Source organism: Nuphar pumila, chromosome 14, assembly GCF_984573655.1.
Source record: "Nuphar pumila chromosome 14, dmNupPumi1.hap1.1, whole genome shotgun sequence".
Lineage (NCBI taxonomy): Eukaryota > Viridiplantae > Streptophyta > Magnoliopsida > Nymphaeales > Nymphaeaceae > Nuphar > Nuphar pumila.
The window spans coordinates 70,846,382-70,869,548 of NC_143262.1; the positions used below are offsets into that span (position 1 = coordinate 70,846,382).

At 34.7% G+C, this 23,167-nt stretch overlaps 2 protein-coding genes across 2 annotated transcripts in view; one reads left to right on the forward strand and one right to left on the reverse strand.

Annotated features, from left to right (window-relative positions):
* The window catches only part of LOC149816941 (uncharacterized), a 48,131-nt gene that overhangs the window by 12,142 nt on the left and 12,822 nt on the right, over window positions 1-23,167 (forward strand). The window lies entirely within an intron of this gene.
* On the reverse strand, window positions 9,449-21,536 carry LOC149816942 (uncharacterized). Its single transcript, XM_089986988.1, has 6 exons — window positions 21,248-21,536; window positions 12,995-13,275; window positions 12,005-12,874; window positions 11,833-11,917; window positions 10,156-11,154; window positions 9,449-10,014 (listed from the first exon to the last, which is right to left on the reverse strand). Exons 1-6 carry the CDS (start codon window positions 21,534-21,536, stop codon window positions 9,449-9,451), a joined length of 3,090 nt encoding a protein of 1,029 aa, XP_089843114.1.

Genomic DNA, 23,167 nt, shown 5'->3' on the forward strand with positions numbered 1-23,167 from the left:
ACTTTCGCTCATTGTACCGTAAGTTTGAAGGGGAGTGTTAAAATGTAAACTGCAATATATATATATATATATATATTATTTAATATTATTATATTTTCTTTTATTATTTTCTTTTTCTATTTTTTTATTTTCTTTTTTTAGCATCTAGTTCAATAGAAACTAGATATTTTGATCCAGTCAAGTTCCTGTTGGAACTTGACTGTGCAAGTAGCTGTTGGACTTTAGTCCAACAACTATAATAAATGTTTTTGGACTATAGTCCAACAGCTATAATAATAAATGCTGTTGGACTGTAGTCCAACAACTATATTAAGAGACGTTGGAATCCAGCGTCTCTTTTTGGAGAGCTCAAAATGAGCTCTCCTCTTTCTCCCATTTTTTTGTATATATAGGGGTAAACCCCTTCAATGTATATAACCATGCTTCTTAAGCATTTTGTTCATGAATAAAGTATTATTTATTTTTCAAGTGTTCTTCCCTTTATACCCTTTCAAGGGTCATGCTTGTAGTGTCTCCAATAGACACTTGTTTGTGAGTTATTTGTGCATTTGTTGAAGACCACCATTTTATTACAAATCTTTGTTCCTCTCTCTATATCTCTCAATAAGTTGTCTAAGAAGATGTATTGCTTCCATAGTTGATCTTCCAGTCATAAAACCAAATTGATTCTCCGATATCATGACAACCTTCCTCAACCTATACTCAATCACCCTCTCCCAAAGTTTCATAGTATGACTCATGAGTTTTATACTACGATAGTTTGTGCAATCTTGTATATCACCCTTATTCTTATATATAGGCACCAAAATACTCTTCCTCCACTCATTAGGCATCTTATTTGTCCGCCAAATCTTGTTAAAAAGATTTGTCAACCATTCTAAACCTTTCTCACCCAAGCATTTCCAAGCTTTGATAGGTATACCATCTGGGCCAACTGCCCTTCTTGATTTCATTTTCTTCAAAGCCTCTGCAATTTCTTTCTTTGAATCTTGCGCATGAAGTCACGATTCATCTCATGAAAAGGAATGGAGAAGTCTCCAAGATCCTGAGCATGAGTTCCATTAAATAGCTTATCAAAATAATCTTTTCATCTCTCCTTAATCTCCACATCTTTGACTAAAACCCTTTGCATTTCATCTTTGATATATCTAACCATACCCAGATCCCTCGATTTCCTATCTCTCATCTTTGCAAGCCTATAAATATCCTTCTCGCACTCTTTGGTATCCAACTTGTCATAAACCTTCTTATATACCTTATCCCTCGCGTTTCGAACTACTTTTTTAGCTTCCTTCTTTGCTATCATATACTTCTTCAAATTTTCATTATCACGACTCTTAGATTTCTATAACACTCTCTTTTAACCTTAATAGCTAATTTGACATCCTCGTTCCACCATAATGTATCCTTACCTAGCGGTGCACCGCCTTTAGACTCACCCAATACCTCCTTAGCCACCTTTCTCATGCCACCCGCTATCTTATTCCACGTTGATTCAGAATCCTCCTCGAGACGCCAATCAACTTCCAAATATGGGCCTCACATTTCTGGAATTTCAAATATGGGCTAAACTTTTCCTGAAAAAGTCAAGTAGGTACCTCAGGTTAACATCCATCATATTAGAAAATGTGAGTCTTTTTTGGTTTTCTTGTATTGTCCCTTGAAAATTGAAAAGTACTCATTCATCCTAGTAAAAAAAAGTAAATAGTTTAAACTCTTAATGATGGTCACTGTTGTAATTTGACTTATGATTTAACTTGAGTTAAAGGACAACAATAAATGCAGGCCCTTGTAAACCAATATTTGGAATTAGGAGCAAAAGGTTTGCCTGAAATGAAATTTTCACTTAAAAAAACTTAGGTGGAAGGGCGTGTGTAGTATATATATATATATAGTGAGAGAGAGAAGGTGGTAGCTGCTAACCATCTTCTCGTCATGACCTTTAGATCTTGTGCGAAAGTCACAAAAATGACTTTTAGCGGTGGCTGCAAGCGTTGCTAAAGCCAGTTTTCGGTGGAAAAAAAATGGACGCACGTCGTGCAGGTGCGTGTCTGCTTGTGGTGCGCCCAAAACATGGTTAGTGAAAATATCGCGATATTGTCATTGTATTTTTTAGTGAACGATATTATAGGTAAAATATCATGATATTTTTGAAAATATTGCCAATTTGATAATATCGCAATATTATCAATTATTGTTACTGTTTTTATTTATTTTCTTCATCTTAAATGTGTTTTTCTTCTTTATTTTGCATTTCTACTTATTTGTTTTATTATATATGTATTTTATTATCTAAACTTGATATTTTCTTACTTATTTTTGTTATTTTTAAATTTATTTTAATTTTTTTAAAGCCCAAAGATTTTCCTGAGATTTATCACCAAACCTATAATATCACGATATATATATATATATATATATATATATATATATATATATATATATATATATATGAGAAGGTGGATGGTTCACCCCTTGTCCTACCCTTCAAAATTTATATGTTAAATATGTTTTTTGGCAAATCTGACTGTATGGATTGATCTCTATGGTTGAAAACATATGAATAGACTCCTGTATCAATGCAATGTTGTGAAAATTGTTGAGGCATAGCTGGGCGTAAATGCTAAAATATATGGATGTTATATACATATATCTTTTGTAATGCCCATTAAGGGTAATTTGGTTTTTTCATCTTTTTGTAAATATTCATGTCCATTAGGGACATTTTTTTTATTTTCTTTTTTGTTTGTTAAAGGGGTAAAAAGGGGCTCCCTTAAGAATCGTTGGGACCCTCCCCAATGGTCACGTTGGGGAGCTCCCAACTACTCTTTTGAGAGCTTCCCTTGGCCCCCTCTTGTGGTGTATTTAAAGGGAACGTCTCCCCCGTTATTTTCAATGCTTGTTTAAGCATTTCAATAAAGGCTCCTATATTATTTCAAGTTCTCATCTCCCTTGTGTATGTTTTTTGTTTGCGCTTAGTGACATATTGTATCTTGTCCGATAGAGACATTGTGTTTATGTGATTGTGCTTTCTTGTAGTCACTTTGTGACATTGTTTTTTGCACTTGTATTTCATTACATGGTATCAAAGCCACTAGGTGTTGGAATCTTCTTCAACTCTTCCACGATGGTCGACAAAGATGCAAAGATCGACTTTTCATTTAAATCTATAGAATGTAGGTGGCCGATATAGAAAACAACCTCAAGGGTAAGAAATTTTGGAGATATATATGTTGAACCATTTCAGAACCACAATTGAAGCTCACCAAGAATGTGGACAATGAAGAAAAAGCTTTGAGTAATGAAGAAAAGGCCAAAGCTATTCAAGAATACCAATCTAAAGTTGAAGATTGGGAAAGCGAGCATACCAAAATATTGACATAGTTTATGAATAATGTGAAACTCAATATTTGTGCTAATCTAGCCAAATTTAAAAAAAGCAAATGAAGCGTGGTTGTTCATGAAAGGTATGTACACTCTGAAGGACCTTGCTAGACATTTCTTTTTACAAGAAAAAATAAGAGAAATAAGGCAAGGGGATATGCGTATTAAAGACTATTATGATACTCTATCCCCTCTATGGGATGAAGTTGCTCTCCTTGAACCACAATGAGAAGCAAACGCTATTGCCATGAGGCAAGAGCAAATGGAGGGAAAGATTTTTTCAATTTATTTATGGGATTCGTTTCGAATTTGAACAACTATGAGAATCCCTTCTTTATAAGGCTTTTACTCTTCTCAGTGAAATCCTTGCCGACTTATGCCAAGAAGAAATTCGCTTGGCTCTTAAAAAAAAGACTTTGATGAGGTCCATGCAGTATCTAGACTGGAAAATAACATAAAGTCATATAAACCTCCTCATTTTTAGAAAAATAACAATGGTAGAGGAAGAAAAAATATTTGTTATCATTGTAATGAACCGAGTCACCTTAGACCCGATTGTCCTAAGCTTAAAAAGAAGGTGATTTTCGTTGGAGATAGTCCAAGCAATTCAAGTGAAGAATCAAAGAGAGATGAAGACATAAATGACTCCATTGCTCAACTTACTAAAACTCTCCAACAATTTATAAGAATCAACTCTTCCATACTTTTCACCTTTGGTGTTGCGATCTCGTCAACTCCCAGTATGTCCTCTTGGATCCTTGATTCGGGTGCCTCCTTTCATATGACTCCAAATGCATCTCTTTTATCCAAACTAAGTCTTAATTCTTTTAAATTATTCATTTACATGGCTAATGGAACATCATTAGATGTTGAAGGGATGAGAAACCTTTAAAAAAAATTAGTAAAGAATTTTATATTCCAAAAATTAGGATTATTCTAAAACTTAACTTAAATCTCTTTTCTGTTTCTCAAATAACCGATTGTGGATGTAGTGTTTCTTTTTTACCAACTAATTGTTATATGCAGGATCTCCTGTCTGAGAAGCGGATTGGGCAAGGCCATAAAAGAGGAGACCTTTATTACATGAGTTTTTTGTCTTTGCCATCCAAATCATTTTGTAATCATACCTAATTTAAAGATATTGGTACTTGGCACAAGAGGCTTGATCACTCTAGTATTTTTAAGCTGTATCTTTTTTGAAAATTTTTTGTAATAAAAAAATTTTACATGCAAGGATTGTATCCTTGGAAATATACATTCTCTTTCTTATCCACATAGCAACTTTATTTCCAAGCGACCATTTGAATTAGTGCATTTGGATGTACGGAGACCAACACTCGTTATGTCTAAAGGAGGATATTCAGTCTTTATTGATGATTTTACTAGATACACTTGAGTTTTTTTTATTAAAAACAAATTCATTATTTTCTCTATTTTTAAAGAATTTCATATCCTTACTCAAAATCAATTTTAAAACAACATATCCTTTTTTAGATTTGATTCCAGAGATGAATACATATCAAATGAATTTCAAAACCATCTTAAACAAAATGACATTATCCATCAAAGATCTTGTCCTAAAACTTCTCAACAAAATGTTTTTGCCCAAAGAAAACATAAGCATTTTTTTGAAACAACAAAAATTCTTCTTGTCTCAAAATGTTCTAAAGAACTTTTGGGCCGAAGACGCTCTTTTCGCAACTTATCTTATAAATCAGATGCCTTCCTCATCCTTAAAAATTGATTTTGCTTTTGAGAAATGGTTCAAAATGTCTTCGAATTTTAAAAGATTAAGAATTTTTTGTTGTAAATGCTTTGTTCTTTTTCAAAGACAAGATAAACTTTCACCAAAAGCTCTTGAATGCGCTTTTATTGGCTATGGTGAAAATCAAAAGAGGTATAGGTGTTACGATATTAAAAATAACAAGCTTTATGTTTCAAGAAATGTGACCTTTCTTGAAGAACAAAATGGATTTGAATTTCAAAAATCTAAGAGGTTGATTATTCTTTTCTCTTTGACTTATTGCCTAGAAATAAGTTTAAAGATTTTAATAATACTATTTGTGATGACAATTCTCATCAAAATTATGCTTTGTTGCATTAAAATGATGATTCTCACAATAAGAATCACAATGATATACATGTGTATATTCGGCGAGTGAAAAATGAACATCAAAATGCTTTCAGTATATATTCTCATGACATTTCTGTAGAAGATTAAGTTGAAGAATCCCTACCCAAGTGATCTTCTAAGAATAGTGGACCTCTTAAAAAATTTGTGTCATATGATTCTTTTTTCTTAAATTATAGAGCTTGTCTAATGATGATCCACACCTATCACGAGCCTTCTAATTTTAAAGAAGCTAAGCAACATCCACAATTGATTGATGCTATGAGACTTGAGTTAGAAGCACTCATCAAAGCTAACACTTGGACAATTGTAGGTCTCCCTTTAGGAAAAAAATGCTATTGGATATAGATGGGTTTATAAAGTTAAAACTAAGAGTGATGAGACATTAGAAAGATACAAAGCTAGGTTGGTTGTTAATGGATGCGAACAAGAATATGAAATTGATTATGAAAAAACCTTTGTTCCGGTTGTTAGGATGACTAATATAAGAACCTTAATAGCTTTAGCGTCTATTAAACAAGGACCTATCTATCAATTAGACATCAAAAATGCATTTTTAAATGAGAATCTTTGTGAAGAAGACTATATGGATCCCCTGTCGGTTCTTGAAATTAAAAAAAAAAATCTTAAACTTATTAGAGCTCTTTATGGTTTTAAACAAGCTTTAAAAGCTTGGTATGATCACTTTAGTAAAGTTGTTCTTGATAATGGTTTTACCTCTTGTTATACTGATGTTGTTCTTTTTGTTAAGTAGGTAGATGATCACGTAACTATTTTATTATTATATGTTAATGACATGATCATCACTGAGAATGATAAAAAGGGCATTGAGTTTATTAAAAATATTCTTGAAAGCAATTTTGATATGTCTAACCTTGGATTTCTAAGGTATTTTTTTAGAGATCAAAGTTGCATATTCTACTCGGGGATATGTTCTGTCTGCCATAAATCTTGCATCAGATATTATTGCTGAGTTTGACTTAATTGACAGAAAGAAAGTGAAGATTCTAGAAGTAATCAACACTAAAATGAGAGTCGATGATGAAACTCCTTTAGAAGATCCTACTCTTTATCGTCAATTGATTAAATCACTAACATATTTGTCTATTATCAGACCAGATATTGCTCATGCTATTCACAGTACAAGTCAATTTCAAAATGCTCCTACTACTATTTACATGACTGCCGTCATGCGAATTATCAGATATTTAAAGAAAACTATAACCAAAGGACTATTTTTATCTTCTTCTTCATCTCCTAATTTAATTGCTTATACTGATTCTAATTGGGGTGTTAACCCCAATGATCGTATTTGTACAACAGGCTATTGCATTTTTCTTGGAGAATCATTAATCTCTTGGAGATGTAAAAAACAACAGAAGGTGTCTCTATCTTCCACGGAAGCTGAGTATAAGGTGATGACTACAACTACGACTAAACTTGTCTGGTTGAAAAGTTTGCTTAAGGATATGGGAGTCATTATTTCTACTCCTTCGAAGTTGTGTTGCGACAATAAGAGTGTCATCTACATTTCTAGTAATCACACCTTCTATGAACGAACAAAGCACATCGAGATGGACTGTCATTATGTTCGAGATGATTTTTTATGGGCACTATTCAACTACCATATGTTACTTCAGAGTATTAGCTCGCAAATTTCCTCACCAAAGCCTTGCCATCACCTCGTTTCTACTTTCTTCTAAGCAAACTCTCGGTGATCTCACCGGCGGTTTGAAGGGGGGTATTAAAATATATATATCTTTTGTAATGCCCATTAAGGTCAATTTGGTCTTTTCATCTTTTTGTAAATATTCATGTCCATTAATGACATTTTTGTATTTTTTTTCTTTTCTTTTTGGTTTGTTAAAGGGGTAAAAAAGGGCGCCCTTAAGGATCGTTGGGACCCTCATTTGTGACGACTGGGGAGCTCCCAACGACTCTTTTGGGAGCTCCCCTTGTCCCCCTCTTGTGGTGTATTTAAAGGGGACTTCTCCCCCATTATTTTCAATGTTTGTTTAAGCATTTCAATAAAGGCTCCTATATTATTTCAAGTTCTCTTCTCCTTTGTGTATGTTTCTTATTTGTCCTTTGGGGCATATTATATCTTGCTCATTATAGACATTGTGTTTATGTGATTGTGCCTTCTTGTAGTCGCTTTGTGACATTGTTTTTGGCACTTGTATTTCATTAGAGTAAATGTAAGTCTCATTTTTTGTTAACTTAAAAAAAAAATTTAAAAAAATATCTAAAAGTATAAATAAATAAAAAATGATTTATTGATGAAGCAACAACCAATAAGAAATAGAAAATCTCAAATAAATATCGTAAAATATGAGATTAACATGTAAAAATAACATTAATGCAACAACTTGATCTCTATAAGTATCTAATAAATAAAATATGAGCATTTAATAAAAAAATAAGTAACAAAATCTTTAACAATCAAATTCTCAATAGCATTAAGAAAAAGAATGGCTAACATAAAAGAAAAAAAAGAATGACTAAAATAAAAAAAAAAGAATAGCAAAAGAAAAACTGGAACTAACTCTAAAGACAGAGAATACCTATCGGCAGAGAGAGGCAATTTTCTTCTTCCTTTCGAGAGAGAGAGAGACAAAAAGAGGGAGAGGGAGAGATGAGACAACAAACAACGAGAGGGAGAGACATAGAGTGAGAAGGAGAGCGAGAGATGGTGAGAGGGAGAGAGACGAGAGAGACAACGATAGGGAGAGATAAAGACATAGAGAGGGAGAGCGAGAGACGAGAAAGAAAGAGAGGGAGAGGGAGAGTGAGAGACGAGAGAGAATGAGAGAGAACGAGAGGGAGAGGCAGAGAGAGTTAAGAGGGGAGAGTGCCCTAAGTATCGGGCCTCCTCTCATATTTAAGGTCAAATGGGGGCCCCATTCGACTAAGGTGCACGCCTCATCCCGAGGCGCGCCTCGGGGGCTTTACGCTTTTTAAGTGCACCTCAAGGCACAAGGTGCCTCGTCTTGAGGCGAGGTGCACTTTCAATTACATTCTATCAAAGTTTTTTGATATGTAGGTAAGATTTTATAATATGAAAATTTTCAATAATTTCAGAATTGTTGACTTTCAGAATTTTGTAAAATCCTTTGTACACATCGAAAAAGTTTGATGTAAGAGTCTTCATATGTTTTCAATTATGGGGATCACATCCATATGATCAGATTTGCCAAAAAACATATTTAACATTCAGATTTTGAAGGGGAGGACAATGGGTGGACCATCTCTCTCTCTCTCTCTATATATATTTATATATATATATATATTTATATATATATATATTTATATATATTTATATATATATATATATATATGTTACTTTCTTTCAGCCCTATGCTCGATTTCAAGGAGACGAGAGAGAGAGAGAGAGAGAGAGAGAGAGAGAGAGAGAGTTCTCGATTCATTATCCCTAATCACCTATTTAAAGAGGTGATTAGGTGTAACACAATTACAAGTAGGCATACGTAATTATGCTTAATTACGTATGACCACCTCAAGACATATGAATATTACTTTTAATACTCCCCCTCAAGCTGGAGCATATATATCTATCATGCTCAGCTTGCTGCAACATCTTGAGAAACCTGCACTTGCGAGAGACTTGGTGAAGACGTCTGCAACTTGCTCTTCAGACGTCACATGACTAGTAGAAATATGCCCCGCCTGCACTAAGTCACGTATATAGTGACAATCAACTTCAATGTGTTTCGTTCTCTCATGAAAAACAGGATTGTTAGTTATATGGGTAGTTGCTCGATTATCACACATCATCAACATTGGGGATGGAATCAACACTTGTAGATCTTTTAGAATGGACCTAACCCACATCATTTCAGCAACAGTTTGAGTCATAGCTCTATATTCTGATTCAACACTAGAACGAGCTACCATAATATGTTTCTTACTTCTCTAAGTAATTAAGTTTCCTCCGACAAACACGCAGAACCATGTGGTGGACTTTCTATCATCGATGGCCCCTGCATAGTCTGCATCTGAGTATGCAATTATATCAAGGTTGGAGCCTTGTTCATATAGCAATCCCTTTCCAGGAGAAGATTTCAAATACCTGAGAATCATCATAGTTGCCTGCCAATGCACTCGAGTAGGTTTGTCCATGAATTGGCTTATCTTACTCACTGCTAAGGAGATATCTGGCCGTGTTACAGTGACATATAAAAGTTTGCCAACCAGGGATCTAAAACTTCCACTGTCAATAGGTTCTGCTTCTTCATCATACATATGCAGTTTAGGATCCATTGATATATTGGCTGGTTTGGCGCCTAACATCCCTGTTTCCTGCAGTAGATCAAGTACATACTTTCTTTGTGATAGGACTAACCCCTCACTGTTTCTGGCCACTTCTATGCCCAAGAAATATCTAAGAGAACAGAGATCTTTTGTGACAAAATGCTTCTGAAGATGAATCTTTGTGTCTGAGATATCCTTTGCACTACTCCCTGTAAGTATAATATCATCTACATATACAACCATAACCACAATACCAACGAAGATTTTCTTGATAAACAAGGAGTGATCTGAAGATGACCTGTTGAAGCCAAATGCAAACATAATTTCAAATAACTTCTGAAACCATGCACGTGGACTTTGTTTGAGACCGTATATAGCTTTCTTCAGTTTGCACACCTTGCTACACTCCCTCTGAACCTCAAACCCGGGAGGTTGCTGCATGTACACTGTCTCAGATAGATCTCCATATAAGAAGGCGTTTTTCACATCTAACTGACATAAACTCCATCCATAATGGACAGCTACAGATATGACCAACCGAATAGTCCCAAGATGGGCTACTGGAGAAAAGGTCTCAAAAAAGTCAACTCCATATGTTTGAGTATACCCTTTAGCGACCAACCGGGCCTTGTACCTTTCAATTGAGCCATCCGAGTTGTACTTAATGGTGTAGACCCACTTACATCCAACAATATCTGCATCAGTGGGAGGAACAACCAAATCCCATGTGTCACGTGAGAGCAATGCATCCATCTCGACCTGCATTGCTTGCTTCCACTTAGGATCTAATAATGTGTGTTGATGATTAAGTGGGACAGAAGTGGCAGATAAAGCAGAGATAAAATTCCTCATGTGAACCCCAAGTCGTGCCTCAATAACAAACTTGGAGATAGGATGTAATGTGCATTGCCTTTTACCTTTTTTGAGAGCAATAAGTCTGTCATCATCAACATTAGACATCGTAATATTTTCAGGAGAACTCACTTCTGAAGAAGGCGATGGTGTAGGTGCTGATTCAGGTGGTGATCTGCGAGTGTACACCAGAGGAGGATGCTGGTATCGAGCAAATGTGAGAGACTGAGAATGAGAGATAGACTTAGAAAATGACTCCAAAGGAAAAGGAGGAATGGAAAGAGGCAAGGTATCACCATGTTCAACATGCAGTCTGGATGCAGTGGTAGAAAAATAAGGAACATATTCAAAGAAAGATACATCTGCACTAACATACTCTCGCCGAGAGATGGGATCATAGCACCAGTAGCCTTTTTGATTTTTCGGATATCCAAGAAATACACATTTGATAGCTTGGGCAGACAATTTATCACGGTTAGGTCCAAGTTTATGAACAAAGGAAACACATCCAAATACTTTGGGAGCAATTGGGAACAAAGGAGCATTAGTTTAGAGAATGTGCAAGGGAATTTGTTCTTCCAAAGATGAAGATGGCATACGATTAATGAGATAACAAGCGGTGAGAACAACGTCCCCCCAGTATGAGGGTGGCATATTTGATTGCAACATAAGGGTGCGAGCTACATCTAGAAGATGCCTATGTTTTTTTTCAGCAATGCCATTTTGCTGAGATGTATGGGCACAAGTAGTTTGAGGACGAATGCCACGGCTTCGATAAAATTGTAACAATTCATTGGATTTGAACTCAAGAGCATTATCTGTGCGGATAATCTTGACGAGAGACTGAAACTGAGTCTTTATTTCAATAATTAAAGATATAAGAATGGAGGCAACCTCAGACCTTTCTTTTATTAAGAAAACCCATGACAATCTGGAAAAATCATCAACAATAACTAAGTAATAACGACACTGAGACCGACTAGGAACTCTACTAGGTCCCCATACATCAACATGCAAAATCTCAAACATTGTTTGACTCGATGGACTCTGACGAGAAGGAAAGGAGCTTCTGTGATGTTTGCCCAATTGACAGGCGTCACACTGGAATGAATCAAATGGAGAAATATGAGGAATAAGTCTATGAAGCTTTGGCAAAAGAACATGACCAAGACGGAGATGCCACTGATAGGTACTGGAAGATGGCTCAGACACAGAATTCATGGATCCAACCAGCTGATGTAGATAATCGACACCACTCTCCTCATGGCCTCCACCAATCTGCTTCACCGTCAGCAAGTCCTGAAAAATGCAACACACATGATCAAATATCACCCTACAATTATTCTCCTTAGCAATACGACTAACAGATAGTAAGTTCTGAGGAAATGAAGGAGCATGAAGGACATTAGTCAATTGAAGTGTGGGGGATATATGAATGTTTCCTTGGCCTACAACAGGAGAAGATCTCCCATCAGCAAGTATAACATTGCGAGGTTCTGCAATAGGATGTAGCTTAGAAAAATTATGGGAAATCCCACACAAATGTCTAGAGGCACCATAATCAATAATCCATCTACTACTTTGATAACTCAGGCTATCACCTGTAGAGCATGCCACATCCGCAACAGGCATAGGGGCACTCAAACTGGGAAGCTGGTGAGACATCAGTTCATTATACTCTGCACGACTGAGAATAACCGAATCGCTGGAGGAGGTGGTGTGGTTCTCTGCCTCGAGATTAACAACTTGAGCCTTGGATGCATTCGGTTTAGGTGATGGAATAGGAGGACGACCAGTCTTATCCCAACACCTATCTTCAAGATGTCCAATTTTACCACAATATGTACATTGAGGTCTGCCTCTACCTCCAGTGCTACGACCTCGACCTCTTCCTCGAAAACTCAAGAAAGTACCTCTTCCACGACTTGAGGTGATTGCTAGGGTAGATGCTTGTGATTCAGAATGAGTTTGAGGAAGAGTGATGGCAAGCCTACTCAGACGATTATAGGATTCTGCTAGAGTAGGAACATCTGAACTTGTTAGCATTTGGACTTTGGCAACCGAGAATTTCGATGACAACCCTGTAAGAAAACGAGCAACCATAGTCTTCTCCTGATGGATCTTCTGTTTGGTGCAACATAAGGGTCTCTGTGCATTTAGCCTCTCAAAAGCAGATTTAACTAAGGCATAGTATTGCGTTAAAATTTGATCTCCTTGTTGCAACTGATAAATCTCCTGCTCAACTTGTAGAATACGACTCACATTAGTTTCATGAGAATATGTATCACGGAGATTGTCCCACATTTGTTTAGCTGAGGTTTTATAAATCAGTCCATCAGCTATATGTGGTTGTACACTGTTCATTATCCATGACATCACGATGTCATTGTCTTCATCCCAAGTGGCATATTTTCCTATTCTTTCAGTGGGCTCAAATTCCAACAAGACATGCTTTTTCCGATGACCGGAAATAGACATTATGAAGGTGCGAGACCACCTCGCATAATTCGAATCATCTAGCTTAATTGAACATCCATATGAAAATGGATTTGCAAAGGCCTTATATTCACCAATGACCTCTCCTTTTTTATGATTATCTAAAGCACGTGACTCAGCCATGTAAATTTTTTTTTCACCTGGGGCAACCAAAAAAATTTAGCCAACCAACTATTTATGTGAAACAATAATCTCCTGCATACTTTGTTTCAAATCAAAATAGTGATCAGATCACTACCACGACACCAAAGGATACACAACGACTATCAACTTGAGATTGAAAACAACTACCATTTAATCTTCCAAAGCAAAGATCTGTTCCCAGACATGCAACAGTGACTGATCCCTATTTTTAAAACTGATCGCAGACTGCAATATTTCAACTGCATCCATTAAAAATAATTCTAAACCCAAGACGATATCAAAACGATCTAACCTTGATCATTTTTTTTTTGTCCAGTCGAGGTCTACAGACGCAATCTACAATCAGCAGTTGTAGCGTCTTCAACCCACAATCAGTTCACGATTGCAGCAGCTTCTCAACGATCAACACCAGCACACGATCACGATCGGTAAGTGACCTCCACGCCAGAAAAAAACACGATCCACGATCAACACCAGCACACGACACGATCACTGTTTCAGCAGCTTCTCCACGATCAACACCAGCACACGATCACGATAGGAAAATGACCTAAAAAAAACACGACCACGGCAGCACAATTTTTTTTTTCTTCAACTGCGTCGCCCCATCTACGGCATCCAGTCCTTCTTCATGTTCGGCGGCAGCAGCGTCATCTCAGAAGGGAGACCTGCTCTGATACCATGTTACTTTCTTTCAGCCCTATGCTCGATTTCAAGGAGAGAGAGAGTTCTCGATTCATTAACCCTAATCACCTATTTAAAGAGGTGATTAGGTGTAACACAATTACAAGTAAGCATATGTAATTATGCTTAATTACGTATGACCACCTCAAGACATATGAATATTACTTTTAACAATATATATATTATACACACACAATGTGCATAGATAGGAGCTCAAATACAAGTGCAACAAAACACTCACAAGAATCACAAAAAGAGAGAGAGAGCACTTTAAAAATAATTATTTTATTAACTTAAAGTGCATCACATGGTTTGAAAACTCGTTGGGTCAACTCGTTGACTCATACCAGATCGCCCAGTTACTGGGTCAACCCAAGTGACAAACTCGTTCTGAGCACAAATTCGGCTGAGACTCGGGGAAGTCAACTGAGGCAATGAGGACTCGACTGAGTCTTGTTCTGACCTCTGTGACAAATATCGCAAGATTTATAAAAATCTCGTGATAATATCGCGAGAAATTGCTTGAAAGTTTAAAACGACAATTTCTCTCAAGATTTTCAAAGTGTGACAAATATCACAAGATTTACATTTTTAACAAATATTTATCATGAAAACCCCCGAGTTTTTTATTTTTAAATGTATTTTATTTATATTTTCTTATAAAAATATTTTTTATATTTTTTAATTTAATTTTTATTGCTAAGATTTTGTCGAAAAAATACAAGATTTATGAAAAAATTCAAAATCTTCTGAGTTTTTCATTGCTGATATTTTGCCATTTTAAACTTTTGTCACTATGGCTCTGGCTGACTGTAACTAACAAAAAAAATTAAGTTTTTTTTTAAACTTGCCCCTTTAAAATGGTCGAGGAAACCCGACATTAGGGTTTCTGCCCCTTTTTTGGGGCTTTTCATCCCAAGCGAACCCTTCCATCCATTCCTACTCCCTCCGGTGGCAACAATGCCTTCTTCCTCCCTCCGGTGTTTGCAAGGTGTATCTTTGCATCTCAGGTGCTAGGTACGCCTCTCTCTCTCTCAGCTTTTCCCTTCTCTTTCTCCTCCTTTTCCTCACCTGCCACCAGACTCACCCCTCTTTTCACCCCTCTCTTTTCTTCTCTTTTTCTCTTGTCTCCTCTCTGTTGTCCCCTTTTCTTTTTCTTCCTGTTCCTCTTCTTTTTTCTCATGTCTCCCCTGTTCTGCCCCCTTTTCTTATTTTCTTCTTTTTTTCCTTGTCTCCTCTTCTTCTTTTTTGGCTGAGTGAGAGAGAAGATATATATTATGAATTTTGTGTTAAAATATATATAACCATATTTCTGAATTTTCTGTTTCTATGTTTCTATGAAATTTAAATGCATGTTTTGGTAAAAGTGTAAAAACATGATTCTGTTAAGGCATTTTATGAATTTTGTGTAAGCATGTGTCTGTATTATGTTCTTTTTTTGTTTTTATATATCATGGTTATCCAAGTACATGTTTCGTTAAAAACATAATTCTAGATTTCAATTAAGGCACAAATTTGTCAATACATTATACATATCATGTTTCTGAAAAACATGAAATTCTCTGTTAGTAACATGGTTATACATGCATTAATAATATTATACATTAAACATATTATAAAAAATATCTTAAGCATATTATATATAATATATTGATAACATACTATAAAATATACATATTATATATATATTTATATATTTTATATAAAATATAAACTTAACATGACCCGACAGAGTCATCGAGTTGACCCAACTGAGTCATAAGTCACTCAAGGACGAGCCAAGTAGCGAGTCACCGGGTTTTAAAACTGAGTACAACAAAACACTCGCAAGAATCACAAAGAGAGAGAGAGAGAGCACTTAAAAACAATTATTTTATATACATAAGGGCCAAAGAGTTAGCTTTAGACTAGTCTAACGGCTAGGCTAGTCTGTCCTTGCAATTGAAATACAAAATAAACAAGAAAAAATAAAAAAATACATTAAGCCCTAAATACATTCTACTATTACTATATTTACTATGTGTATACCTACATATATGATATATGTATATACATATATTTATAGACATAATATATATACATATGAGAAAATTACAATATTTAGCACTCCTCAAACTTACAGTGTCACAACCAAAAGTTTGCTAAGGAGAAAATTAAATCTAAGAGAAGGAAGAGCCTTGGTAAAGAAGTATCCTAATTAATGCTTCGAGTTCAAATATGATAGAAAAATAGTCCTCTTCAAGAACTCTTCACGAACATAATGACGATCCATTTCTATATGCTTTGTTGTTTCATAAAATATATGATTGCTCACGATATAAATTGTACTCTTGTTGTCACAACAAAACTTAGAAGGGTCCTGTCATGAAATGGTGTGGATTCCAATACTCCATGATGATCTCCAAGACTCAAAACATTATACATTTAAACAACAAACTTAAGAATTAAATGACACATCAAATGTAAATATATAATTTTATTCATAATGAACATTAAAAAAGTACAAAATAAAAATACATTAAAGCCTCACTACAATGCACTCAAAGAAAATAATATACAACCCTAATACTACCCATCATTCTCATTTTACAAAGGCACCCACCCACCCATATTTATAGAAAAAGGTAGAGAAGAGAAAGAGAGAAGTGAAAAAGAGGGAAAGCCTTCATACGTGGGAGAGAGCTCCCAACGGCTAGAATTCTAGCCGTTGAGAGCAAGTCAAGCTACTTTGACTAGCTCTCAACGACTAGAGTTCTAGCTGTTGGGAGCAAGTCAAAGCTAGTTTTACTTGTCTCCCATATATATATATTTATGATATATATAATATATATTATTATTTTATATATATTATTATGACAATATATATTGAACAATATATGTATATATATACTTATATTACATTAATCTTAACACCCTCCCTCAAACTTACAGTGGCTCGTTGTGAGTTTGAAATTACAAAAGAAGAAACCCATTACACAAGATGTCTTCGTAGACTTCATCAAGTTTTTTCATTTGGCGCCTCTTCAAGGGGTGCTCAATTATATGCTTCATTATATAAAGGATCTTCAATATCATCAAGCCTTGATATTCTCGAAATGTCTTTTAAAATCAATCATACCGCCAATATTTGAAGAACCTATAAAGAGCGCAAAACAAGAGCAATCTAACAAGAAATAACTATATATATATTATGGAGAGAGGATGGCCAAACACACAAACATAAGATATGTACAAAATAAGTCAATTTAACATTTTTCAAAATCATTTAAAGCAAAAAATTTAAACAGTCATTAACTACAAATTGACAAACTTGACCATAATAGAATAATATTAAGAGAGACACAAACAATGAAAATCATGCACATATTTATTTATCACAAAAGACATTAATGTATAACAATCATAGATTTTCATCGTTATTTATACTATGAAGGAATAACTTAATAACAAATCATCTGGACACAACGGAAGATATAAATAGGCACAGATCAATAAGAAGCAATATTTAAACTAACAACTAATGCATATATGAATGAACTATGTAATAATTTAAAACCAATGAAGAATTCACGTATGAACCAATAATCAATAAACAATCTTTCAAGAGCACATGCTTGAAAATAAGCAAAAAATAAATGAATCCCAATGAAGAATCAAACAAATACAATATAAGTGCCCAAGCACTCAAAAGCAATCAAATGCACATAATAGCGACTATAGGCACACGTACCATATTTTACTAATGAAATGCTTGGAAATGCATGTAATGAAATATATTGAATTTACAAAAAACAAAGTGCAAAAGCACATATAAGTCCAAGCATTGATAACCCAAAGATATGAAGGCACAATACAAGCACAAAAGTGCATAAGCACAAGTCCAATATGGGACAATACACAGAGCCAACAAAGGGCAACATAAGAAAAAAAAATATATATATTTGTTTATTGAATATATGTTTGGAAAACACATAACTTTATGCAAATTCTGTAAGACAAATTAATCATGGGATAACTCATGCAACTATAGCATATACAATGCAAAATGCATGAAAATATTTTAACAACCATTTCTCATAAAAGAGAAAATGAGTTTAGACAAATTACGAATAGATTTTAAAAAATCTCATACATCATAATGAATGAATTTTGCAAATTAAAAACATTGATTTAACCACCACAAACAATCATCTTTTAGGCATCCAAATCTCAAATATCAAGTGTATCGGCGACTAGAGCAACAACATAATCATCATGCCATTAAAATTCCAAAGACACATACGAAAGTGTGTATAAACCTCTCTTGTCTACATATAATGACACTTAAAAACAAGTGGATCAACAACTAGAACAAGAATATAATGCCAACGAAGGGATAAAATCACACACGAAGGTGTGAATAAACATCTCTTGTGTACATATAATGACAATAAAAAATAAGTGTATAAACATCTCTTGTCTACATATAATGACACTTAAAAACAAGTGTATCAACGACTAGATTAAGAGTATAATGCCAACAATGAACTAAAATCACACACGAAGGTGTGAATAAACATCTCTTGTCTACATATAATGACATTCAAAAAACAAGTGTATCAGCAACTAGATCAAGAGTATAATGTCAACAATGGGCTAAAAACACACACGAAGGTGTGAATAAACGTCTCTTGTCTACATATAATGACACTTAGATAAGAAGCATAAAAAGGAGAAGCCACCCGAGGTAAGAAGGCTTGTAATGGAAACACACTAATGTCATCAATAAAAATATCAATTTTAACAATCTTTCGAAACACCATAGTTTCAAAAATAGATAGCCATCACAGATAATAATGGCCTTATAACAAATGAGTGAAACACCATACTTAGATCCAGAGATCAAACAACTTTTAATTAGAGTCAAATCATAAATTGACAATCTAAATTGACATAAAATGAGGTGCACACAACTCACCTCAACAAACATCTTTGAATCAACAAAAGCATATATGGATTCAGAGGCCAATCAATTATCAATTAGATCCAAGATTGGGGTCAACACGACACACATAAACTTTGATAATTGTAGATTGATAAGATGACATGAGGTGCATACACAACTCACCTCAACGGCTAACCTTGACCCAACAACAAGGCCAAGATAAATGATGGATCATGTAAAATTTTGTGATGGACAAATCAAAATGCCATAAAAAAGGCAATAGATACTCACATAATTCAATTTCTAAATAGGTGAGTTCATATCAAATATCTAATTTGAAAAGACAAGTTTTAAGTCAAATCCAAAAAAGTTAGGTAAAAACATTAGTATAAAAATCAGTGCAATCATATGCACAACAATATGTCAATGAATGCAATTATATGCAATACAAGATGTCTCATGACAATGTTCATAATCTTGAATAAGCAAATAACGAGTCATGCCTAATATAAGCACTCTTCATAGAGGTGGCAGAATTATAAAGTTTGAGAATTTCCCAAAAGATCATAAATCCATCAATGAGAACCAAGTGTACTAAGTAAATCTTATATAAAAGATTAATAAATCTCATTAAAGAGACTAGAACACATATGACTAAGAAGTTAGAGCTAAATTATAAGCTTATTATGAAGCAATTGAAGATAATCAAATGGAGATTCCCAAAGAGCTATATAGATCCACATATATATGATCACACTAAACAAGAGATTTTTCTTATAATGAAACATTTTTTAATAAGCATGTTGTAGAATATCAATACGCAAGAGAGAAATCACATTTTTTATACGATAACAAGTCATGTTTATGCCTTTCAATAATAAGGGCATATAAAAAAAGAAAATCTTAATCAAACACATGTCATTTGAAAATAATCTTTACTTAATAGAGCAATATTGCTCAAATATATAACATATTAAAAAAGGCCGCATTAAAAATAGATCACGATAAAAGATTATGCTTGATCATATCATAATATATTAAAAAATTTCAAAGAGTCCATACATATGTCAAAAAATATAAATTTTAGTATTTTTTAAAACACATAATATTATAAGATGCCATATATTCAACTTGAGTGGATAACTATATAGGTGTTCTCTAGAGAACACACTCACAATACCCACAAAGGGAACCAAAAAGACGTGTTCTAAAAGAAAACAATCACAAACTACACAAGAGGATACACAATAAGGCACAATCCAAAAATAAATATTTTTGATCAAATGAAATGAGTGTCTAAAAGCATATGCAAAATATAGATTTTCACTACGCATATCTATAATCTAAGACATATCAAAACACCATAATTTTCACATACTTCATAAAGATATTTATTTTTAATATAACTCATTTTTAAAACTTATCATACATATAAAAAACAAGAAGCCAAAGATACATACCGGAATGTGAATTCTTTGAATCCATTTCATTTATTAATATGAATCCTTTCCAAGACCAATGCCTCATTCTGATACCATGTCACGAAATGGTGCAGATTCCAATGCACTCCATGATGATCTCCAAAACTCAAAACATTATACATTTAAACAACAAACTTAAGAATTAAAAGGCACATATCAAATGTAAATAAATAATTTTATTTATAATGGACATTAAAAGAAACACAAAATAAAAATACATTAAAACCTCACTATAATGCACTCAAAGAAAAATAATACACAACTGTAATACTACCCATCACCCACCCACCCATATTTATAAAGAAAGGTAGAGAAGAGAAGGAGAGAAGAAGTGAAAAGAGGGAAAGCCTTCATATGTGGGAGAGAGCTCCCAACGGCTAGAATTCTAGCTGTTGAGAACCAGTCAAGCTACTTTGACTAGCTCCCAACGGCTAGAGTTCTAGCCGTTTGGAGCGAGTCAAAGCTAGTTTGACTTGTCTCCCACATATATATTCTATATGTTATTATATTATATATATTATTATTATATATATATTAAACAATATATATATATGTATATATACTTATATTACGTTAATCTTAACTGTTCCATCAAATGAAGTTCCATGTCTTTAAATAGTTGTCTCAGCCACACAAGTTCCAAAGTGGTAGAAGTCATAGTGCGATATTCCGCTTTGGTTGATGATATAGATACATTATGTTGCCTTTTACACTTCCACGAAACTAAGGAGTCACCTACAAAAACACAAAAACCAATGGTTGAGAGAGTTATTTGGATCACCCCCTAGTCAGAATCAGTATATGCAATTAGATTTAAAGGCGAGGTAGAGGATAAGAAAAGCCCTTTGTTGATTGAGTTCTTGATATATCTCACTATACCCAGCACAACATCCATATGAATTGAAGTAGGTGCATGTTGAAACTGACTTTTATGAACTACGTCTGCAATGTCAGGTCTCGTGATCAACAAGTATGTAAGGACTCCAACTAATTGTTGATAAGGAGTAGGATTCTCCAATGGTTCCTCATCACTTATCTTGTCCTTTATCATCTCTAGAGTCTCCACCACTTTATTATCAGTTATCTCAAACCTAGCAATAATATCTGCAGCAAACTTAGTTTGAGATAACAAATATCCATGCCAATGTTGTGAATAGCATTGAGGCATAGCGAGGCATAAGACCCGCTCGTGAAGCAAGGCGTAAAGTGTATGCTTCGCAAAAACTATTTAAAAATCAACTAAATAAAAAAACAAAAAACAAATATGCATCATTTATGTGCTATTAAGGCAGAAACATATTGCTCAATATGTACAGATTCTACATAAACATATTGCCTTCCATTTTTCAGCCATCCAATGCCCAGAACCATAGTTGGCAAACTCGTGACTCGGGCTCGGATCGAACCCCTACTGGGTCATTAAATCAGTGGGTTGACTTGTTGACTCGGACGAGTCAGTAGGCACATGAATAAGACATGAAAATAACTAAGCTTCAAGCTAATATGTCAATAGCTAAATTACAAAAACATATAATTATACATGATTAACTTTTTTCATTGAACAATATTAAATGTTTCATAACAAGTGACTTTATATAAGAATTATGCATTAAAATAATAAAATACATGATAAAAAAATTTATTTAATGGGTTAGATCGGCAGTCCTGAATCGTGACCCAGTTGGGGTCCTATCTGGGTTGATTCGGTCTATTCCCGAGTCGACTCGCCGGGTTTGTCAACTATGGCCAGAACACGGCCAGTTGGTGCCTTCCAGTGTGGATGGTACTAAGGCAGGCTGTCTTCCAGCAGCTGGGTCATCAGAAAACAAAGGTTTTCTACTTTTTCTGCTCTTGCTTCTTTTTCCAGCCATCCTACAGCCAGAAATGGCTGGAGTCTAGCTGTTCAACATGAGCAACAACTGTGGTCACCTGCCACCTGTTGGTGGCCAGACAATGCCTAAAACAATGAAAAGAATAAACCTATTTTACTAGGTTTTCCCATACAAAATGTTAAACAAGATTAGTTTTTTGAAAAACCAAGTTTTGGTATATGTCATCCAAACAGTCCCTAAAGGGAATTTGAAATAGTTATCAATTACAATAACCTCAAGCAGACAAACTGAGTAAGTTTTTCTTCTCAAAATGAAGTCAGATCAATGATTCTTGCAAATGTCACAAACAGGAAAGCATCAAGGGAAAAAATAAACAACATAAAAAATAAACCCAAACATTGAAAACCAAAAACCAAAAAGCATCACATTGGAAAAGGATATAACATGCATGACAAATTGGTGAAAATCATGACTTGCATTAACTAGAGCATGCATAAGTTATGGCAGGGACACTAAGGAACAAGAACATGTATTGAGTACCATACAATCTGTAGGCAACAGAAGAAAGGGGAAAAAGAAGAAAAAAGGTAAAAAAGAAAAAGAAGAATGAACCACCATCTAGATTTTCCAGTCAGTCGCCGGAAAATCTCGTTTGAACACACAGAGAGAGAGAGAGAGTACCGTTAGTCACCAGAAAATCTTGCCAGAACAAAGAGAGAGAGAGAGAGAGTACCATCAGTCGGTTGGTCGCCGGTGGAAGCTAGGTAGAAGAGGTGAGAAGGGGAGACAATGCCCTAACCCTTCTGATCTTTCCTTTTCACGTTTTTTATAAAAAAAAAATTCTGTTTTTTTATAACAATAAGGTGGTCGAATGGGGCGTTTGACCCCAGTTTACCACCTTATATACGAGGCGTGCGCCTCATGCAAGAGGTGAGAAGGGGAGACAATGCGCTAACCCTTCTGATCT

Excerpts from the sequence above, each read along its gene's own strand:
- LOC149816942 (XM_089986988.1), bottom strand. The coding sequence starts at position 21,536 with ATGCCTCAATGCTATTCACAACATTGGCATGGATATTTGTTATCTCAA. Across the intron at positions 11,918-12,004 it reads TTCCTCAGAACTTACTATCT|ATTGGTGGAGGCCATGAGGA; the intron begins GTTAGTCGTATT and ends ACGGTGAAGCAG. Across the intron at positions 10,015-10,155 it reads ACTGAAGAAAGCTATATACG|ATGATATTATACTTACAGGG; the intron begins GTCTCAAACAAA and ends TTGTATATGTAG.